The sequence below is a fragment of the Tasmannia lanceolata genome, unplaced genomic scaffold (genome assembly GCF_043159265.1).
Source record: "Tasmannia lanceolata isolate RefF3 unplaced genomic scaffold, GAP_Taslan_0.1 ptg000037l, whole genome shotgun sequence".
NCBI lineage: Eukaryota > Viridiplantae > Streptophyta > Magnoliopsida > Canellales > Winteraceae > Tasmannia > Tasmannia lanceolata.
This window is the reverse complement of record NW_027518714.1, coordinates 847,029-869,715: the sequence shown is the minus strand read 5'-3', so window position 1 is coordinate 869,715 and position 22,687 is coordinate 847,029. Positions and strand designations below refer to the sequence as shown.

At 37.8% G+C, this 22,687-nt stretch overlaps 1 protein-coding gene across 1 annotated transcript; it reads left to right on the top strand.

The window, feature by feature from the left end:
* On the top strand, positions 1-22,677 carry LOC143860618 (uncharacterized). The gene is made up of 3 exons (XM_077371352.1): positions 1-272; positions 1,114-1,392; positions 21,307-22,677. The coding sequence occupies exons 1-3, from the start codon at positions 150-152 to the stop codon at positions 22,477-22,479; spliced, it is 1,575 nt and encodes a 524-aa protein (XP_077227467.1). The 5' UTR covers positions 1-149; the 3' UTR covers positions 22,480-22,677.
* The last annotated feature ends 10 nt before the right edge of the window (positions 22,678-22,687 follow it).

The window sequence follows — 22,687 nt, the reverse complement described above, 5'->3', positions numbered from 1 at the left end:
GTATACAGAAAGGCAGAAAGCAAACAAAAAAGGTCTACTTCCTCTGTTTTTCTTAAAAACGGAGAAAAAGAAGGAAAAAACCCTAGTTTCGGCCTTTAACCTGATTTCTTCTCTTCTATTTGTCCTCTCGATCGCGTTCCTGTTTGTTCATGGCATCTGGATCGTCGGGTCGAACCGCCTCCAGTTCGAGAGAGTTCGATTTCGGTACGGACGATGATTTGGGCAAGCAAGAACCTTCTAATGTAATCCGTACAGATCCCGCAAACCCAAAGGCAACTCCCTCTTCTTTCTGTACTAAATTTTCTGCTTTAGCGTTGATTTTGATATGGATTTCTTCAATTTGTCTGTAACATCTGTTCCGGACTTTCAGAAATGCTCAAAAACATTAATGAATTTTCAGAAACCCTAGAAAAATTGTAAATCTTTTACGCTTCAAATCCACTGATTTTGTTTATCTATTCTTTCGTAATAAATTTTCTGCTTTGGCATTGATTTTGATATGGATTTCTTCAATTTATCTGTAACTATTGTCCTGGACTTACAGAAATGCTCAAAACATCGATGAATTTGTAGAACCCTGATTAAAACTGTAAACCTTTTAGGCTTCAAATCCACTGAATTGCACTCGTATAAATCATTGTGGGTTTTGTACTGTCGAATGAGGCACCTTGGCAATCGATCTAGGCACATCACTGCTCTTATCGGCTGTGGGTAGTGGGTACTGGGTTTTGAGACTACTTTCTCCTTTTCTGTTTTTGTTGAATAAGTTCGAGTACTTTTTTCTTTTTGGTATCATATTCTCCCAATTGAGTGTTCTTTTTACTGCCTGGACCTAGTAATTTGGAATATTTCCTTCAGTGAGCATTCGTCGTTGCCTTTATGCTACTGCTATTACATGTTTGGAAGGCAAGCTTTATTGTTTATCTCTTCAATTCTATTTGAATAGAGGAGATAAAGTTTTGCCTCTGACATTCAATTTCAATTTGGTTACTAAGACGTATACTTCCACTTAATCTGTAGAATTTCTGGAAGGATTGAGGTTTGCGATGCTGATTGATTTCTTTTGTCCTACTGAAATAACTAATTTATGTGTATTTATTATTGATTGATTAGGATTTCTGGGATAGCAGAATGGGGAGACCATCAGTAGATGTGTATAATAGGAAAGATGAATCTCGTTTCCAGGATGTGATTGCTACTGTTGAAAAGACCATGAAGAAATATGCTGACAATCTACTCCGGTTTCTCGAGGGAATTAGCGGACGTCTATCACAATTGGAAGCATATTGCTACAATCTTGAACAGTCAATTAGAGAGCTTCAATCTGATTTGAATCGTGATCACAATGAATCTGATATGAAGCTTAGATCGCTCGAGAAGCATCTTCAAGAAGTGAGTTTTTATGTTTGACATAACAAATCCTCTGCTTTTTTTTATATATATTTATTTTTATAATTGATTTATTTGATGTGACAAAGACATAAGGTAACCTCTGTTTAGCCACGGAAAATGCTAAGCTCAGTGAAGGGGATCTGTATATATATTTTTTATTTTTTAATATGTATGGTTCTTATGGAAAATGGATTTTAAGCTCAATTAGATGATATTTATTAGTAGTTGGTTTTATCGTCTTTATCTTTTATTTGTTAAGCTTATATTTTACTTAAATTTAGGAAAATACATTATATGGGGAACGTGGAGAAAAGCACCTTAGGGCATAAATTCATCGGAGGAAAGATTAGTCAAGTTAGCAGATGTTCTTGGTTGTATAGTTATGTCTTTTATGGTGAATTACCTTGGCCTGGTTGTAGAGTTATGTCTTTTATGGTGAATTGCCTTGGTTTACTACCACTTTGTGTGGGTATTCCCTCTAAATCTTTGTGGGGCCCTATGATGGAGAAAATTGTGAAAAAATTGGAAACGGAGCTACGTTTATTTTGGTGGAAGGATTATGCCCCCCCGGCACACACAAATACATTTCAAAAAACAATCTATTTTATGTCCCCCTTCCAGTAGAAGTTGCCAAAAAGATTGAGAGGTAGGGAAGGAGCTAAGGCGTTCTTTCAAATGGGAAAACACATGCAAAACTAAGGATTGTGGAGGCTTGGTATCAGGAGGAGGGAGGGAGGGTACATCTCGGTTTATTTGTCTTGTTACAGAGGATTTTTTGTCCAAGATTGGGTTTAGGGTGGGAAAGGGGGAGAAAATAAGGTTTGGGAAAGGATATTTGGTTTAGGACTTTGTACTATGGTTTGGCGAAAGATATTTCGTTTAGGAGTTTGTAGTTTGGGACATTCTTACCTGTTAGGATTTTGGGGAGTGTTTGATCTATAAGTTGTACATATATAACTGAATTTCAAAAATTCAATGGAAAAAATTTAAAAAGTTAAGTTGTACTTAACTGAATTTCCTGTCAATTGAAGAGGGCTTTGGTCTTCTTTTTCTCTGTTCCACCTCTTCAATTTGTGGGATTTTTCACTTGTTTGCAAGCTCTGAATTTCGTGGCTTTTGTCGTTGTTTATCTTGCTTAATTCTATGGAGTTCTTTGCTGGCTAGAAGTGTTTAGCCTTGGAAGCCTCCAACAAATCACTGGGAGGCCTCAAGTTTCTCACCTTTTTGGCCCACCCTCTTGGACTCTCCACCTAGCCTTGGTGTAGTGACTTGGGAGCTAAAAAAAAAAAACAGTCTGCAGTAACAGGGTGGATATGGGTTTGGGCTGGTATAGGACTAGGGCTTCTTCTCTGCAAGGATGAGATGGGTTTAGTTAGGGTTTTGAAGATGAGGGTTTCTAAAATGGCCGACTCAGGAAGGATGTGATTGAGGGTTGTGGGTTGCGATCAAGAACCAGAAAATTGATTGAAGTTGGCTTATGATCAACGTGCCTGACCAGAGGTTGAAGATGACCTTTAGAGTGCTTGGATCTTTTGCTTTGATACCATATTTGATACAGCGCCGTGAAGAAGAATTGAGGAAATGGGATAGAATTAGAAGAATAGGGGAAGAAGAGACGAAAATAACCTGAAGAAGAGACGAAAATAGGGAGAGAAGAGAAGAAATCAGAAGAGAGAAGAAGAAAACCAAAAGTAGAGAAAGAAGAATCTTTATTCAATATCAATTGTAATGACTGTGATTAACTTTTCTTTAATAACCCTAAGATTTAGGCTTTGGATCGATGGATCTAAATTTCAAGGGTGGGGATCAACGATCCATCGTTGATCAACCCTTGATCGTAAAATTTAATCACTCTTTTCCCTTCGATTTGCCTAGATCCGTAGATCTTAGAATCTATGGCTAGTGAAGGTTAGATCAAAATTCTCTAATTAAAAGAAGAAAATAATTTCCGTGGAAAATAGCACTTAAAAGGTGGAAATTTTTTGAATTTTAAAGTGGAGGGAAGAAACCCACGTTTTTCCTTGTATGGAAAAACGTGCATATATATATATATATATATATATATATATATATATATATGTGTGGGTCCACCTACAAATCCTTTCAAAAATCCATTATAGTATACTATACTTAGAAATAGCATTTTCAAAACTACTAAATATATATATATATATATATATATATATATATAATTAAGGTAAGTATCAATGAGTGTATGAAAGATAAGTTAAGAATGTTGGGGAGGGGAAAGTTTCCTTTTCTTTTTAGAGATTTGATTTCCACTTGAAAAGGAATCTTGAACTCCTTCTTTTGGTATGATTGACTCTCTTATGTAAAATTCAAATCTCAAAATTTTAGGAGATTTCTTAAAGGATAAAATCTAGAAATTTTTGGGAATATGAGCAATCAAATCCCAAATCAAGGGATTTGATTGTGAGCAACTACCATAACTCTTTTCCCTCTCTTTTATATATTACCTATATGATAGTCATGGGAAATCAAAGGAATTGATTGATGGCAACTTACCATAACCTCTCACCACTCACCATAATTACCAATCTTAAATTAAGGAAAGTAAAGTAGTATAAGAAGAGTGATGCACTCCTCCCATTCTTGCACAAAAACGTGGGAATAGAGAGAGAGGGTCACTTTAAAACAAAAAAAAAACAGAGGAAGAAGGGAGAAGAGAAAAAGGGGAAGGGAAAAACCCTAGTCATCTTCAAGCTTTGTAGCATCACAAGTAAGTATAGTGTACATATTTAGATTTAAATCTCTTGCTGTTTTAATACCAAAACCAGGACAGCTATAGTGCTGCTTGCGTGATATATACTTGTTGTTTTTAATACCTAAAACCAGGACAAGTGCTGCCTGTGTGATATTTAAATCTCTTGCTGTTTTAATACCAAAACCAGGACAGCTATAGTGCTGCCTGCGTGATATATACTTGCTGTTTTTAATACCTAAAACCAGGACAAGTGCTGCCTGTGTGATATTTAAATCTCTTGCTGTTTTAATACCAAAACCAGGACAGCTATAGTGCTGCCTGCGTGATATATACTTGACGTTTTTAATACCTAAAACTAGGACAATTGCTGCCTGTGTGATATTTAAATCTCTTGCTGTTTTAATACCAAAACCAGGACAGCTATAGTGCTGCCTGCGTGATATATACTTGCTGTTTTTAATACCTAAACCTGGACAGCTATAGTGCTGCCTGTGTGGTATTTGTACCTTAGACAGGGCAGCAGTTGTATCGTTGCAGGTACCCTGCTGACCCCAAAGCCAGGGGCTCCTCCCGATAAAGAAAATATGAAAATGATTAAAAAGGACCTAGACCAAAATAAGTTGACCTATTTCACTTATTGATTTGCCTACAGGAGCCATCTCGTCCTACTGCGATTATAAGATTAAGGCAGGTGATACCTAACTTTGCTCGTATGGCTTTTAATTTATCCAACAAGAATGGTGAAGTATTTGATTTTTATTGATTCTAAGTTATTCTATAAATAAATGAAATTATGTCTTTTATATTATATGTTGAAATGGATTCTGAATTCTGATAAAAATATTCAGTTTAAATTGTATTTCTTTTCAATCATATGAAATAACGTGGAAGCCGTATGTACACTTAAGAAATACCCAAAGAAGAAATGGGAAAGGGTGATGGGAAGCCATTGAGCTATCCCCGTAAACAAAGGTATACAACTTGGGAGAACCGTGCAACTCCAAGTTGATGTCGGAATCCTACGGAGACCAAGAGTCCCTAGGCGGTATGATCTATCGTAATAAGTCCCCGCGGAACCGACCGTGTTGGCAAGGGCAACAAGCTAGTGGGAGCTGGAGTGCCCTGGGAATTAAATTAAATCGTTATAATGAGAACGTAACGGATTTGTAATTATTCTAGTTGTTAGTTAATTATTCTCGTTCAGTTCTCAGTAAGTTGTTCACTTTAAAAATGATCTTCTTATATTTAAATTTGCAAGTAGTTGTATTTCTTGAAAATGAATTCTCTTATTCTGGTTTAGAAAATCTCTATAAATTATCATGTTGGAAAAGTATTTGTTCAGTTTATTTGAATTGATAAATAAATATGGATCTTGATCTGTTGTTTAGATTGAACTATCATACCTGCCAGGTTACTATCACTCTACTTGACGTTGTTTTCTCCCCAGGATTAGAGGATGCCCACGAGGGTGCGTTTGCGCACGAGGACGTTTAGTAGCATAGAGCGATGGGAGAAATAATTGAAATGACGATACCTTCGTCGACGTCTCGGTTTTATTTAAGAAATTTCTAGTTTGGATTTTATTTAGTAGAACATGTTATTGAAATGTCGATGTTATTGTAAGGAACATTTTAGTTATGGAATAAGAATGACAGTTGTTTAAGTTTCATAGATGGTTTGTTTAAAAAAAAATATTGTGAGTATTTTGACTGGTGCTTGCTTGTAGCGATCCGGTCACGAGAATCGGGTCGTTACATCAATAATCATCAAAAGTTACAAAATAAGCTGTAAAGAGGCCTACATATAGGTAAATAAACAGCCTAAGAACCAGAATCCTACTAAAACATGAACTATTAGAGAAGCCTACTAAAATAAGAACTCTAAACAGAATAAACTTCCTAAAATGGAAAATAAAATCCTAAAAACTAACTAACATGGAAAATAAATTCCTAAAAAATCTAAAATATGCCTCTTATTTAGGCCTAAAATCTGCATCACTATGGCTTTTCCCACATCTATTTATATAGAATCCAAGATGAGTTGGTTAGGAGGTGGAGTCTACTTGGATTAGGAGACTTATGAGATTGGGAAATCTTCTTATTTCTCCTAAGTGCAAGGTAATGCTCCATAACACGAGATCAGTCTCACATAAGAAAACATGTTTCTGAACAACAAAGGATATATTGCAAACACTGTTGTTAAAATCTTATGATTTACGACGATTCAAATCGATTCGTGGGTTGAACGATTCAAATCGGACGAAGAATCTTTTTTCGTAAAAATCTTACGATTCAAGTACGATTCGACTTTGAATCGTGCGATTTTTACAATTTCTACGATTCTGTCTGTTTTGAATTTTGCGAACTGATTGTGATTTCAAAATTAAAATCATTTCAAAATGCTTTGTTCATTGCTGACATTTCTTTGTATGATGATTATTATAGATTTGAGTATGTGCTTTGTTTACTGTTTTGTTTTTGAAATGATAGTATATTAAAAGAATCGAGAAGATCCACAAAAGAATACAAGGAGAAAGAGAGAAAAAATACAAGGAGAAAAAAACACAGAAAAAACTAGGGAGGCATAAAATCAAACCACTCCACACTAGATCTAATAGCTCCCGATTTGGCCAGACCATCTGCTTCACCATTGGCAGATCTTTTTACGTGCTTTGTTTACTGTTGTGATAAATTATATAATGATTTATTATATGATGAATATAGTTTGTGCTTTGTTTAGTAATTTATTGTGCGATGAATATGGTTTGTGCTTCGGATTACTAATCATGGAATTTTATATTTAATTTAATAGTTTTAAATGGAAAATAAATAAGTACTCATTTTATTCTTATTTTTTACCTTTTTATATTTTTAATATTCTTTATCACTAGTAAAATATGCACGTGCGGTCCACTAAGGTATTTTTACAATTTGTTTATTTCAATATTTATTAATGAATTAGTATAACTTTTTTAAAATATTGTTCAATATTACTACGTAATTATTGTTAATTTCAGAAGAAATTTTATATTAGAATAATCAAAGAAATGGCAACATGATCAATTAGTAGAAGAAACAGGGAAAAAATTTCTTTGAAAGAACAAATAAACTTCTCTGATTTATTGGAGGAAGAAATAAATGTTGTGGGGTGACATGGATCAAATGTTTGCCTGAAACTGAGTTTTTCCAGAGGCTCCCTTCAATTCAGCATTCTTCTTGAAAGAAAGGGGATATTTTTTTGCAAGGAGGAGAGAGTGTTTGAGAGGCAGAGAGATAAGACTGTAAACGTATCATATACATATCACAAACCTAAGCAAATCTGCATCAAGTTTCGAATCTATAAAAAATCAAATCATAATGATAGTTCCAGCATAACCTAATTCTATCATTTCAGCAACCTATCAAAATGCAATTCTCCAATTGCCAGCTTCCACCACCGAATAAGATCTCGCTATCTAGCGGTTTCTAAGAACCAAAGAACAAAAAGCATGATAAAAATCTCCGAACCCTGTTTCAAAACATCAGCAGAACACGCACAACTCTTCCCGAAGCTTTTGATCCATCGGAGAGACTGGGCTCTTAGTAACAATTTTACCTATTAAGATTGATAAAAATAAAATGTAAATCAAGTTAGAATAGATATTATACAGTCTATACGGATTTTCTTTTGAAAACCATAGGCACCTGATCAGGATTTTCGACTAAGAAATAAAAAATTATACAGAAATAAAAATTCCCACAAATAACATGGCAAATGGCAAGGACATTGCAGCAGTGAAATGGCGAAAGTACCCTAGAGAAATCCGACTTAGTGAAATGGCAGGGACATTGCAGCATTGAAGGCAAGGGCCCCGTGCGATGCACGGGCCGACAAAGAATTGTACAGACCACATCATAGGTTGATCCAAACCGTCCATGTGATGGAACACAACATAAATAGGTTGTGCTCGTAAAATCATTTCCATAGGCTGATCCTAGCCCTCCAATCTATAGAGGTTTCCATAATTGTTGTTCCTCTTAAGGTGCCCAAAATTCGTCAATATTTTTATAGGTGTCCTGCATTCGTAATATCAAACTTTCCGTAATTTGACCCTCACATAGTGAATAAGGAAAAATAGTTTTTTTGTCATCGTTAGGGGTGTAACTCGGGTCGGGTTGAGGCCAACCCGAGGAACCCATTTTTCCAACCCAACCCGACCCAACCCGATTTGCAATTTCCTCAACACGACCCAATCCGATTTCCAATTCGGGCTGGGTTGGGTCGGGTTGACCCAATTTGATATGGTACCAATTGTTGACCACCTCAACTCAAGCCGGGTTGTTTTGGATTTTGGGAACCAATAGTGAGTCACCAATAATCAGTTTTTAACTCGCAATCGGTTCTCAAAATCCAAAACAAACAGGGACTAACAATTAACAAAGGGAAATGTTATCCGCAGTACTATATTTTGATGATCAGGTCCTCACTTGATTAAAGTACGGTATGGCTCGCACCCTAGGATTATCCAAACCGTCCATTGTGGACTGTGGAGATTATTTCAATGTTGAAAAAGAAAAACACATATACAAAACTTCTTCAGATGGAACCCAAATTCGGGTTTCGGGTCGGGTTGCCCGACAACCCAACCCGATTTCCAATTCGGGTTGATTTTTCCCAACCCAACCCGATTTGCGAAAAATCTTAACCCGACCCAACCCAAATTTGGGTTGAACCCGACCCGCGTGGGAATATCCAAGAACATCGATGGTTTCAAATTATATATAGTGCTAATGTCATCACTGCCATATTTTATAATGGCACCACTCACCGTATTTTGATGATCGCACTCCTCACTTTGTTAAAATGTAGGGTATGGCCAGTACCATAGGATGATCCAAACCGTCCATTAGATGGGCCACTGCCTAAATAGGTTGTGCCCTAAAAATAATTTTCATAGGTTGATCCTAACCCTCCGATCTATAGAAGGTTATAGGTTGATCCAAACCGTCCATGTGATGGAACACAACATCAATCAATTGTGCCCGTAAAATCATTTCCATAGGCTGATCGTAGCCCTCCAATCGATAGAGGTTTCCATAATTGTTGTTCCTCTTCAGGTGCTCGGCATCCGTCAATATTTTGTAACTTGTCCCGAATGCGTCATATAATGTAGTTTTTTCGTCATTGTCATATGACTATACCTCTTTTTGGTAGTTTTTTTTCGTAATTGTCATAGACAGGTACCATATGTCGGTACTTTTCGTATGCAATTGACGATTGTACCCTTAAATCATTTCTCATTCCGAGAAACTTCTAGCATCAAAATGACTTAAATGCCCCCAGCTAATATGATACAGTAGGAAGTTTTTCTAAAAGGACATGGAATTATCATATGTAATTTTTTTTTGGGAACAATCAATTTATATTGTGGCCCATTAAATGGACGGTTTGGATCATCCTATGATACAAGGCGTACGATTCTTTTGAAAAATACTTGATTGTACGGACTTACACCATAGGTTGTATGCCAAAAATCATTTCCATAGGATGATCCCAACACAGTTGCGGGGTTTTCAAATTATGTCATTTATCTATAGATTGTAGGGATGCGATCATCATTTCGGAATGATCAAATAAACGGTTTGGATCATCCTATGGTGTAGGCGGTAAAATATTCACTCCAATTTTTGATAGGTAAGTTGGGGTTTTGTGGGGACCCCTACCGGCTTATTAAAAAATAGTTCACTACATGGGCTTACACCATATATATTGTAACAAGAATTTTGTGACAAAGCTTGCAAACCAAAAACATATTTCTTACACTCCCTATTAAAAAAAAGTACTGTATAACTTACACCATAGGATGATTCAAACCGTCCAATTGATGGGCCACATCGTAAATAGGATGTTCCCAAAAAACACATTTCCATGCGATGATCCTAGCCATGCAGTCTATAGAGGAACGGCATATCTAGGAAACATTTATTGATTGGAGGGTTGTAATTATCCTTATGGAAATGAATTTTGGCACACAACCTACTTACATTGTGGCCCATCAAATGGACGGTTTGGATCATCCTAAGATGTAAGCCATACAGTGCTTTTTGAAAAACAATACTCACTGTAAGGACTTACACTATATATAAAAACTCTCATAATCACATCATTTCCCTCTAAATCATGGGGAAACGGGTCAAACTGGCCGGGTCAAAGTGACGCGAGAAATTTTACGGGTCATTGGGCTTGGACCTGCACCCGGTTTTTTGACGTATGTTTTTAAGATTTTTTTTATAGGGATTTGCTAGCCACCTTCGCAGAGCGTACTTTTCTGGTTGTTCGCCCATCCTTTGCTGCGAAGTACGGTTTGTGCAAAGGTGGCTAGCAATACATAATAGCAATAAATAATAACCATGCGCGGGTATAAAGTTTTAAATGAAAAATTACGGGAAAATGGAAGCAAAGCAGAAGAATTACGAAAAAAATACCGAACGAGGGTACTAAAATATGACAATTACGGCCAAAACTACAAAAAAAATTGAAAAATTATGACAATTAGGGACAAAAAAGGCAAAAAAGAGACAGCTGGTGTAATGACTGCGATTAACTTTTCTTTAATAACCCTAAGATTTAGGCTTTGGATCGATGGATCTAAATTTCAAGACTGAATTGTTAGAATTTTTAAACAAAATAATAAAAAGATTTGAAAAGATTTTGGAGGGAAGATTCAAATTATGTTTCCCTCTCTTGTTTTAAAGCAAAAGACTTGCATATGTGGGGACTTGAACCCAAGACCTTGGTGAATGTGCTTGTGGTGTGTTTTCAAAACCAAAAACGTTTTTGTCTTTTAATGGTAATTAAGAGAGAAACGTTTATGTCTTTTAATGGTAATTAAGAGAGAAACGTTTTTGTCTTTTAATGGTGATTAAAAGAGAAACGTTTTTGTCTTTTAATGGTAATTAAGAGAGAAACGTTTTTTTTTCTTTTAATGGTGATTAATTATCCTCCAACAGTCAAATTCTCATCTATAAAAAGAAGAGAACAGCACCATTGGAGATATAGTTTTTACAGAAAACATCAAAGTTTCTGCTTGTCTTCTTCCTTTCCTCCGTTCTGATCTGAGCACAGTTCTACGGTGATTCTGGGTGGACCAGTCAGCGAGTGCACGTGGACTGGAGCCAACTTTGGCTGTTTTATCTTGACCGTCACACAAAGTTAAATTATTTCATCAATTCAAAACCCTTGTGTGCGTTGAGACTTTTCAACCCCTTATCAATTCTTTACATCGACTTAAAAGAACATGGATATGATTTTATCTTCAGGCTGATTCCCCCTCACACTTTCACATAGAGGCCGTCCCAATATATACATCCGAGGTCTTTACAAGGCAGGTGATATCTAACTTTGCTCGTATGGCTTTTAATTTATCCAACAAGAATGGTGAAGTATTTGATTTATATTGATTCTAAGTTATTCTATAAATAAATGAAATTATGTCTTTTATATTATATGTTGAAATGGATTCTGAATTCTGATAAAAATATTCAGTTTAAATTGTATTTCTTTTCAATCATATGAAATAACGTGGAAGCCGTATGTACACTTAAGAAATACCCAAAGAAGAAATGGGAAAGGGTGATGGGAAGCCATTGAGCTATCCCCGTAAACAAAGGTATACAACTTGGGAGAACCGTGCAACTCCAAGTTGATGTCGGAATCCTACGGAGACCAAGAGTCCCTAGGCGGTATGATCTATCGTAATAAGTCCCCGCGGAACCGACCGTGTTGGCAAGGGCAACAAGCTAGTGGGAGCTGGAGTGCCCTGGGAATTAAATTAAATCGTTATAATGAGAACGTAACGGATTTGTAATTATTCTGGTTGTTAGTTAATTATTCTCGTTCAGTTCTCAGTAAGTTCACTTTAAAAATGATCTTCTTATATTTAAATTTGCAAGTAGTTGTATTTCTTTAAAATGAATTCTCTTATTATGGTTTAGAAAATCTCTATAAATTATCATGTTGGAAAAGTATTTGTTCAGTTTATTTGAATTGATAAATAAATATGGATCTTGATCTGTTGTTTAGATTGAACTATCATACCTGCCAGGTTACTATCACTCTGCTTGACGTTGTTTCTCCCCAGGATTAGAGGATGCCCACGAGGGTGCGTTTGCGCACGAGGACGTTTAGGAGCATAGAGCGATGGGAGAAATAATTGAAATGACGATACCTTCGTCGACGTCTCGGTTTTATTTAAGAAATTTCTAGTTTGGATTTTATTTAGTAGAACATGTTATTGAAATGTCGATGTTATTGTAAGGAACATTTTAGTTATGGAATAAGAATGACAGTTGTTTAAGTTTCATAGATGGTTTGTTTAAAAAAAATAAAAATATTGTGAGTATTTTGACAGGTGTTTGCTTGTAGCAATCCGGTCACGGGAATCGGGTCGTTACAGTTGTGGTATCAGAGCCCGGGTTTACGGAGAACCTGATGCTTGTGGGTTGAGTCGTTAATTTGGGTTAGATAGCTAATAGGTGACATATGATATGTCACACCTTTAAGTTAACCGACAATTTGAACGAGATAGGAGAACTACTCTAAAAACTTTAGTAAGTAAACACACGATTAGAGACTTCATGGTACCTCGAAATTTTAGTTAAGAAATGAAGAGATTTCATTCTGACCCATAGTTTTCTCCTCAATCCATGTTATTTTATATTTATAGATGTATCAAAGGAGGAAGAGAACTGGCAATGCTAATCAAGCTCCTGCACCTAACAACAATACTCAGAGCCCAACTTCGGCTCATAATCAAGACGGTCTGCAATTACTGGCTGAAATCCTCAAGACAAATCAAGAGGCTAATCAAGCTGCCCTTCAGGCTATTGCAGCCAGCCTTGGGACTCGTCAGGAGCCGAGACCCCGTGACATTGCTTCACAGGTGCACCGTCAGTTCCGAGATTACCAACCATCCGAATTCAATGGGACAGGCGACCCCTTAACTGCAGACCATTGGCTTACAGAAATAGAAGGGATCTTTACTGTAATTGACTGCACCGACGTGCAAAGGATTCGTCTTGCTTCCTTCCTATTAAAGGGAGAGGCGGGTGTCTGGTGGCGGACTGTGGTTCAGAACTATCCCGCAGTCTTGTCGGGAACTTGGGGACAGTTCAAATTCCGTTTCAACGAGCAATTCTTTTCTACGCGCATCAGGGATCATTTGGCGGGACAATTCGCTGATCTAAAACAGGGAATCTTGTCTGTGGCTCAGTATGGAGCCAAATTTAGAGAACTTTCACGCTTTGCACCCGGCTACGCAGCCACTGAATCTGATAGAGTCCGAAAATTTATTAACGGCCTTCGCCCTTCCATCAGGGCGAGTATTATTAACCTTGGATCACGAACGTTGGCCGAGGCATGTGAGAAGGCAGAAGTGGCAGAAGACTGCGAAAAATCTATGCAAGTAGATAGATCTCAGTCGATTGCTAGCAGAAGCCAACAACCTCCACCCAAAAAGCCGAGAACGGATGGTGGTCCACCATCAAAGAACTTGTGCCCTCACTGTGGAAAGATCCACGCTGGGCAATGCTGGAGAACCATGGCGGTATGTTTTAACTGCGGAGACCCTAATCACAGGAGGAGGGACTGCCCTAAGGCAGCAACTTATATTCAAAACCGCCCACCTCCGCCACAACAACAGCCAGCGCAGCAACATCAAGGAAGAGGAAATCAGTACCGTCCTCTGGCCCAAGATAAAAATGCACCGCCAGGAACTGAGAGGCGTTTCTTCGCCCTTGTCAACGATGACACTGAGGTACAGGATGGAGCGATTGAAGGTCAGAAATTTACTTATATGATTTCTTAAAATTATTACCCCTGTTACAATTTACAGCTATATTTAGCTGGAAATTTCGTTAAATAGCTGGAAATTTCGTTAAAAAGCCTGGATTATGGGAAAAAGGGATCGTTGGGGGTAGAATGTCTACCTAAATTAGAAAGTTAGTAACGTTTACAAGGCAGTGCTTAATACGTCGGAATTTTGGATCAGTAAGAGCGTACGATCTATGGAGCTAAGGAACTAAGAAGTAAGATGTTGATCAATATTGGAAGGAAGGGTTAAATCTTTTACGCCTAGGATCACCTGAAAAGGAAGATTTTGAGGATAACTCGAGGGAGTTAAAAATTTAGGTGAGCTAGAAGAAATTGCAAGGAGAGAAATGATTGCAGCAAATGAAATGGAACCTATTGAAATTTCCTCTGACTCCGAGGAAGAACCTGAAGAACAAGAACTTGAAGAGGGAGAGCCACAAGAAGAGGAACCTGAAGAGGAGGATCCAGAAGAGGAACCTGAAGAGGAGGATCCAGAAGAGGAACCTGAAGAAGAGGATTCAGAAGAGGAGGACCCGGAAGAGGATCCTGAGGAAGAACCTGTTACTATCAAACAAGAAAATATCAACTTATCATCTTACTCAATCGGTGATCAGACACCCCCATATTCTGAAGACGAGGTCACCAGCAAACGCCGCAGATTGTCAGTCTTCGGTAATGTACTGGACGTATACGAGGATGACGATTACGACAGTAGCAGTAACTGAAAGGTAGATAATTAATTTTAATTACATCATAACTGATAGTTCAATATGTTGCTTGGAATAAGAAAGAGCGGAATTTCGGGGACGAAATTCAATTAAGGGGGGTAGATTGTAATGACTGCGATTAACTTTTCTTTAATAACCCTAAGATTTAGGCTTTGGATCGATGGATCTAAATTTCAAGACTGAATTGTTAGAATTTTTAAACAAAATAATAAAAAGATTTGAAAAGATTTTGGAGGGAAGATTCAAATTATGTTTCCCTCTCTTGTTTTAAAGCAAAAGACTTGCATATGTGGGGACTTGAACCCAAGACCTTGGTGAATGTGCTTGTGGTGTGTTTTCAAAACCAAAAACGTTTTTGTCTTTTAATGGTAATTAAGAGAGAAACGTTTTTGTCTTTTACTGGTAATTAAGAGAGAAACGTTTTTGTCTTTTAATGGTAATTAAGAGAGAAACGTTTTTGTCTTTTAATGGTAATTAAGAGAGAAACGTTTATGTCTTTTAATGGTAATTAAGAGAGAAACGTTTTTGTCTTTTAATGGTGATTAAAAGAGAAACGTTTTTGTCTTTTAATGGTAATTAAGAGAGAAACGTTTTTTTTTCTTTTAATGGTGATTAATTATCCTCCAACAGTCAAATTCTCATCTATAAAAAGAAGAGAACAGCACCATTGGAGATATAGTTTTTACAGAAAACATCAAAGTTTATGCTTGTCTTCTTCCTTTCCTCCGTTCTGATCTGAGCACAGTTCTACGGTGATTCTGGGTGGACCAGTCAGCGAGTGCACGTGGACTGGAGCCAACTTTGGCTGTTTTATCTTGACCGTCACACAAAGTTAAATTATTTCATCAATTCAAAACCCTTGTGTGCGTTGAGATTTTTCAACCCCTTATCAATTCTTTACATCGACTTAAAAGAACATGGATATGATTTTATCTTCAGGCTGATTCCCCTCACACTTTCACATAGAGGCCGTCCCAATATATACATCCGAGGTCTTTACAAGGCAGGTGATATCTAACTTTGCTCGTATGGCTTTTAATTTATCCAACAAGAATGGTGAAGTATTTGATTTATATTGATTCTAAGTTATTCTATAAATAAATGAAATTATGTCTTTTATATTATATGTTGAAATGGATTCTGAATTCTGATAAAAATATTCAGTTTAAATTGTATTTCTTTTCAATCATATGAAATAACGTGGAAGCCGTATGTACACTTAAGAAATACCCAAAGAAGAAATGGGAAAGGGTGATGGGAAGCCATTGAGCTATCCCCGTAAACAAAGGTATACAACTTGGGAGAACCGTGCAACTCCAAGTTGATGTCGGAATCCTACGGAGACCAAGAGTCCCTAGGCGGTATGATCTATCGTAATAAGTCCCAGCGGAACCGACCGTGTTGGCAAGGGCAACAAGCTAGTGGGAGCTGGAGTGCCCTGGGAATTAAATTAAATCGTTATAATGAGAACGTAACGGATTTGTAATTATTCTGGTTGTTAGTTAATTATTCTCGTTCAGTTCTCAGTAAGTTCACTTTAAAAATGATCTTCTTATATTTAAATTTGCAAGTAGTTGTATTTCTTTAAAATGAATTCTCTTATTCTGGTTTAGAAAATCTCTATAAATTATCATGTTGGAAAAGTATTTGTTCAGTTTATTTGAATTGATAAATAAATATGGATCTTGATCTGTTGTTTAGATTGAACTATCATACCTGCCAGGTTACTATCACTCTGCTTGACGTTGTTTTCTCCCCAGGATTAGAGGATGCCGACGAGGGTGCGTTTGCGCACGAGGACGTTTAGGAGCATAGAGCGATGGGAGAAATAATTGAAATGACGATACCTTCGTCGACGTCTCGGTTTTATTTAAGAAATTTCTAGTTTGGATTTTATTTAGTAGAACATGTTATTGAAATGTCGATGTTATTGTAAGGAATATTTTAGTTATGGAATAAGAATGACAGTTGTTTAAGTTTCATAGATGGTTTGTTTAAAAAAAATAAAATATTGTGAGTATTTTGACAGGTGTTTGCTTGTAGCGATCCGGTCACGGGAATCGGGTCGTTACAGCTGGTGTCTTTTTTTTAACTCTTGTGGAAAGGCATATGAGAAGCGGAAATGACGAAAAAGAAGTAGTGAAAAAGGACATACTTGGGAGTTTTATGGAAATTAAAGCGGGACGCAGAAGGAAATAGCAGGAAAGAAGCAGACGATTTTTCAGGGATTTTCCTTTTTAGTAGTAAAGGATTTTTATATGTAAATCTAAAAAAATTGTACGATTTATGATCCAATTTACGATTCGAACCCTGTTACAATTTACGATTCGACTCCGATTTTCAAAACCTTGATTGTAAAAGCCTTTTAGGGTTCAAGTGCTATTAAGGACTCAAGTGAAGTTGAAGTGTGGGCCCTTCTCACCAGATTGCAAGTGTTGCTTAAAGACGTTGATGGCTGCTACAGGTGTTAGCTTGTAGTCCATGACCTTTGATTTTGACTCACCTAATGGACAAGATTATTGACTTACGTAAAGCAAATGATGAAGGGACATTCTGTTTTTTCATATTTTTAGAGCTGCTAACGAAATTGTGGATTCATTAGCTGAATATAGTGTCCATAGAGAGCGTTGGATCAATCTTTGCTCCTAGTGTAACTGTTGTATTTTTGTTCTTGTTTTCTTGAATATATTTCCGTTACATCTCAAAGAAAAAGAAAATAAAAAGAAAATATGCACTTGTAAGCAATATGTTTTAAAATGTGTATGCGACGTATGCCTCGAGACGAGGCATGCGAAAAACGTCTCAAAACATGAAAAAGGCGTTTTCCAGTGAGGGCTACGCTTTTGTTGTTGAGGCACTCTGACAAGTGAAAGGCATATGCGTCACAGGTATTTTTCTAGAGGCATCGATTTCACAACCCAAATTTTTTTTATCCCTCTGGTTTGTTTCGTCTTCTACTAAACCACCTTTAATACTTATAAAATATTAGCTATTAAAACAAATTTTAAGACCAAGCATGGTCATTTGAGAGATTTAGGTGAGTTTTGGTATTTTTGGAACTTTTTTCCCTTAGCCTTCTTTTTATGATTACTCTCCAACCATTGAACGGAATGAAAATCTGTCTCTTCTGGTGGATTTCTATCATCAAAACGAAGCTTGTGATACTGGAAAAATTCTCCATCATGAACTCCTTATTCTCATGAGTGAAAATCCCTATTATTTTGGGTTTTGCCCTTTATTTATCCATCCATAGCTATTCTTCTCAAAGATTTGGTGTTTTTTGGAGTGCATTTGATCTTTTTTATATAAGCATGGGTGATAAGAAAGATTTTGAATGGGGAGATATGCAAGGGAAATCGAGTGAGAGGGGAAAAGAGAATGTATCAAATGTTCATTATGTGACCAAAGATGCACAAGGGGGTATTTGATGGATTATGTCGTGTATTTTTGTTCGAGAACCATGATGTATGAAATTTAAGAAATGTAGTCGTGTAATTTTTGTTAATGTTCATTATATGACCAAAGATGCCTCCACCCTCTATTCAGATTCGAGTATTGGATCAGAGTTTCACGGTGGGAGTAGTAGTCCAGAGCAATCAGAGTTTGGAGCGGCTGCTGGTGGCCAGGGGCTCGTGGGTTGCCCCCTCCCTTTGGAATATCAGGGTAAGGACATCGTTGACCTAGTGGGACCCTCACATTCAAATTTGAATCCTTCTAAGGCGCCAGGTCATAGGCTTGGCACGGTGCCTATCTCTTTTCTCCCCCTTTCTCTGAATGAAAGCAGGGTATCAGAAGCCCCCAACCTCCCCAGTTCAAGTCTTACCCTTTTCTCAATACCAGAGTCTTCTAAGAGAGTACCTTCAAGAAGAGGCACGGTCACCCTTCTAGGCTTGTCAGATCCCTTTGTCAAAAGTCTTGGCAGAATGGATTTGTGAAGTCAAGAGTAGATCTTCAGACCCTTGACTATTGATTTCCCGTTTACCTTTCTCGAGAGCTCGCTTGGAGTCTCGAAAGTCGGAAAAGGTGGGTCCTAGGATTCAAGGCTGCAGATTGGATAAATCCGAATCCGTTGGGGGACCATCCTGTGGACTGAAATATCCACTAGGTGGGGCTGAATTTTTAGGAGCTTTCAAATTGATTGCTAGGATCCCTTGCTACCCCAATCACGTGTCGCCTGTGGATGAGGGGTTCCTATGTCCTGGTTCAGGGTTGGGATAATAATCGGATAAAGTGAAATCTCTTTCGTGATACGGTTTTTTCTTTGGATGACGATTATTGGAGTATGAATATGTCCTTTCGTGAGAAAGTTGGTTGCTATATCTAGTGTCACATATGACTAAGTACTCATTTTTTGGGATTTTAATTTTTTTGGGAACCCGAAAAGGTTACTTGGATTAGGGGATTTGGAAATGGCCACTTCGGCGCAATTAATCTTATCTCATGATAGCGGGAGATCTTTGTACGCTAGAGTAATTACAAGTACGGTTACTTGGCCCTCCCTCAGTTCCATCCTGAAGCGGTGCATTTCCTTTTTTGTTCTTTGTTTCCTTTGTCTTCCGGGTTCAGGGTTGTACCTAAGATGGAAAATCAGAGCGGTTTTTCCTCCTCTTGCACTACTTCTTCAAGATTGACCCTAGGCCGCCGATGGATCTTTTGAGATGGAGACCTCCTTAAAACTACTAAAACGGATGGCATACCTGGAGGAAATAGCATCTAAGCACTCGCCCACCCATAGAGAAGTTACTAGGGACTTCTTAAAACATCAATGGAAGTTATTTAAGGAGGATGCTAACAGGATGCCGGAAGTACATTTTAGTTTGACTGGTTTGCGTAACATTAAAGAATCTCACTCTCCCATGCACAAGCATCCTTTATTCATCAAATTATTGGAGGATGAGCAGACCTCAAGGCGCCTTCGTTGGGAGGAGGATAGGAAGGTGGGGATTCAAAACTAGAGGCAATGATTTCCAGAAAGAGAGCATCAGAAGAGAAAGCTCCATCTGATTAGGAGCTCTCGACCTTGAGTCTAGACGAGGAGCTCTTTGATTCTGAGGTTGTGGTTCATATTTTGGAGTTGAAGAAATCCTCTGCCTAGTTTGTCTCTTTCGGATTGTGATGCATAGTGTTTCTTCTGATAATTTAAGGTTTGACATAGTGGGGTCCGTTGGAACAAAGACGGTTTTTGTTTGGGCCTGATGGTAGCTCTCTTGCCTGTAAATATGCTGGGGATCGTTGGCCCCCTCCTTTTGTATCTTCTGCTTTCTATATTAATATAAATACTCTTATTGCTTTTCAAAAAAAAATACGGTAGTGGTGATATCATTTCCCTATTTTTCTTGAGTTTTTTGGTAGTTTTCATTATTTTGATTTAAAAAATCGGGAATTTTTTTAGGCTTACGTCTCCCGCCTCGCCTTTTATGCCCCACACCTCAAGAGGAAAAATGCCTTGCCTTACGTCTCCGCTTGTGAAAGCATTGCTTTTAAGTACTTGCATCATTGAAATGGTTACGACATAGTAGATGTGCAATCTTGGATAGTCACTTCATGCCAACTGTTTTTAGGTCAAATGAAATTCTTTTATGTTTATCCTGTTATTCGGTGTGAAAAATTCTCTATGGATATGTTGTTCTTGCCAGATGCATTGGTCAGGCCAAAGTGAGTTTTGTGCTTAGTAGTTATTTATTCTGTTTGAACCCATTCTTGTGATTGTTTTCTTCTCTGTAGGAACATAGTTAGTTTGATCTTGAGTACCTTTTAACTTCAGATAGACATATATCTTCATTGTTATAAGTTTGTTTTTCTCCTAGTAGTTTTTAGCATGCATGTTGCTTTGATGCAACAGGAGGGCATGTAGCTTACTGTTGGATATACCCTATTAGCAATTGAAGTTTGGGAGGTCGAGGCATTACTGATATAGTTTTCATTTTGTATTGTGCTATTTTCATTATAAATATTTATTTACTTGTTGGACTTGTTTATTCTTGAAAAGATGGCTCTCTTAATTACATAGCCTGCTTCTTCTGGTTATGGGGTTGTCCTTATCATGCTTGAATGATATGAACTGGAAAACTAAAATAAGTATGTTATTTGTCAACCTTCTACAACATCACGAGTTTGAACCCATTTTTCAGATTTTCTTGATATGCAGATGTTTAATGTATATGTATCTGTTGTGAACTTACCGTTATTATGAAGAACCAGAGTTTATATTTATAGTAGTTCCATGTATTTAGAAGTTTATTTTGATTGAGAGTAACACCCTTGGGATATTGCATGCATATTTCAAAAACACGTATAAATGTGGGGTGAAGCTTATTTATTATGTAACTTGATTCCTAACTTCCTGTAAACTAATGCCCAATGAACGGACCTTGGACACCATTAAAAAAAGGAAATAAAAAAGAACTGGCCTTTGGAACAATTGATTTAAGTACCAAATATTTCATGAGCTGGAGTCCTTTTCATTTAATATTCTTGAGTTCACTTGTGTTGTGCTTGGGAGGCTTCTATTTTTTTCTTCTTTTTTTTCCGCTTGGTGATAAGCAAAGTTGATCTACTTCTCACCATCCCTTAAAGAAGATAATTAGTTCCATTATTTGTGTTTTGCTACAGGTCCACAGGTCTATACAAATACTTAGAGACAAGCAAGAGCTTGCTGATACTCAGAGGGAATTGGCCAAGCTTCACCTTGTGCGGAAAGAATCAACTACTACACATCAAAATGAAGATGGAGTTGTATCATCTGCCTCTGAGCCAAGAAAACATGACATGTCAGCAAGTGTGCAGAGTCAGCAGTTAGCTCTTGCTCTGCCACATCAAGCACCCACACCAACCTCCCTTCCCGTTAGAGTTGCTGAAAACCAGCATCAGCCTTACAAAGAACTAACCATTCAGCAGCTGCCACCTCCCTCTCTACCCCAACCACAGACCATCCATGTTCAGAGCCAACCGCCAAATGCCTACTATTCTCAACAGACCCAGTTGCCAAGTCAACCTCCTCAGACACAACAGCACCAACAAGATCAATATGTTCCCCAAATGCAGAACCTATCTAGGCAAGCACCACAGACTCAACCTCATGTAAATCAGACCCAAACACACCAGTTCCCTTCATATCAGCATCCATGGCCTCAGCAGTCTCCTCAACAGGTACAACCACAAGAGCCATCCACACAAGCTCAAATCAGACCCCAAATACCACCTGTATATCCTCCCTACGCGCATCAACCAGCAAATCCATTGCCAGAAACATTTCAAGGGAGCATGCCCATGCAGGTTTTCTCTGGGATTTCTCAGTCGGGTGTGAACCACCCAGACGCTGTGTTTTATGGTTATGGTAGTTCTGCTAGAACAGTTCCACCGCAGTCGGCACAGCCTAACATCCAGCATAAACCGCAGCCTCAGACTATCCCAGGCACTTTTGGAGCTCATACTCCACAGCCGAACATACCTGGATATATGATGTATGACACCAACACTGTTGGGCGTCCTCATCCGCAACACTTTCAGCAAGGTGGCTATCTTCCAACGCATGCCTCTGCTCTCCCAAATCAGCAACCGCCTACCGGTAATGTTGCAGTCCACCGTCCAAGCTCACAGCTAGTGCACAACCATCCATATAGTGAGCTGGTCGAGAAAGCCATGAACAGGGGTTATGCAAGGGATCATGTTTTAAGTGTGATTCTAAGGATGGAAGAGAGTGGCCAGCCTTTGGATTTCAACGCTTTGCTCGACAGATTGAATGCACATGCAACAGGGACATCTCAGAGAGTATGGTCAGGCTAGCCCCATTATGATCAGCCTTTTGCAACATTTGTATATATACTTTGCCTCTGTGGTGTTTCCATTAGCAATTTCGTAAAGATATTTATGACGTATCCTGGTACATGAAATAAAATGAAAAAGAAGGAACTGGTAAATTCCTCAACCCAATTCATGACCGATTACTATTTTGCTTGTTAATGACTATTATTTTTGCTGCTACCTTGCTTCC

Coding starts and splice junctions, on each gene's coding strand:
- LOC143860618 (XM_077371352.1), top strand. CDS start 150: ATGGCATCTGGATCGTCGGGTCGAACCGCCTCCAGTTCGAGAGAGTTC. Junction 273..1,113: donor CAGATCCCGCAAACCCAAAG/GCAACTCCCTCT, acceptor TTGATTGATTAG/GATTTCTGGGATAGCAGAAT. Junction 1,393..21,306: donor TCGAGAAGCATCTTCAAGAA/GTGAGTTTTTAT, acceptor GTTTTGCTACAG/GTCCACAGGTCTATACAAAT.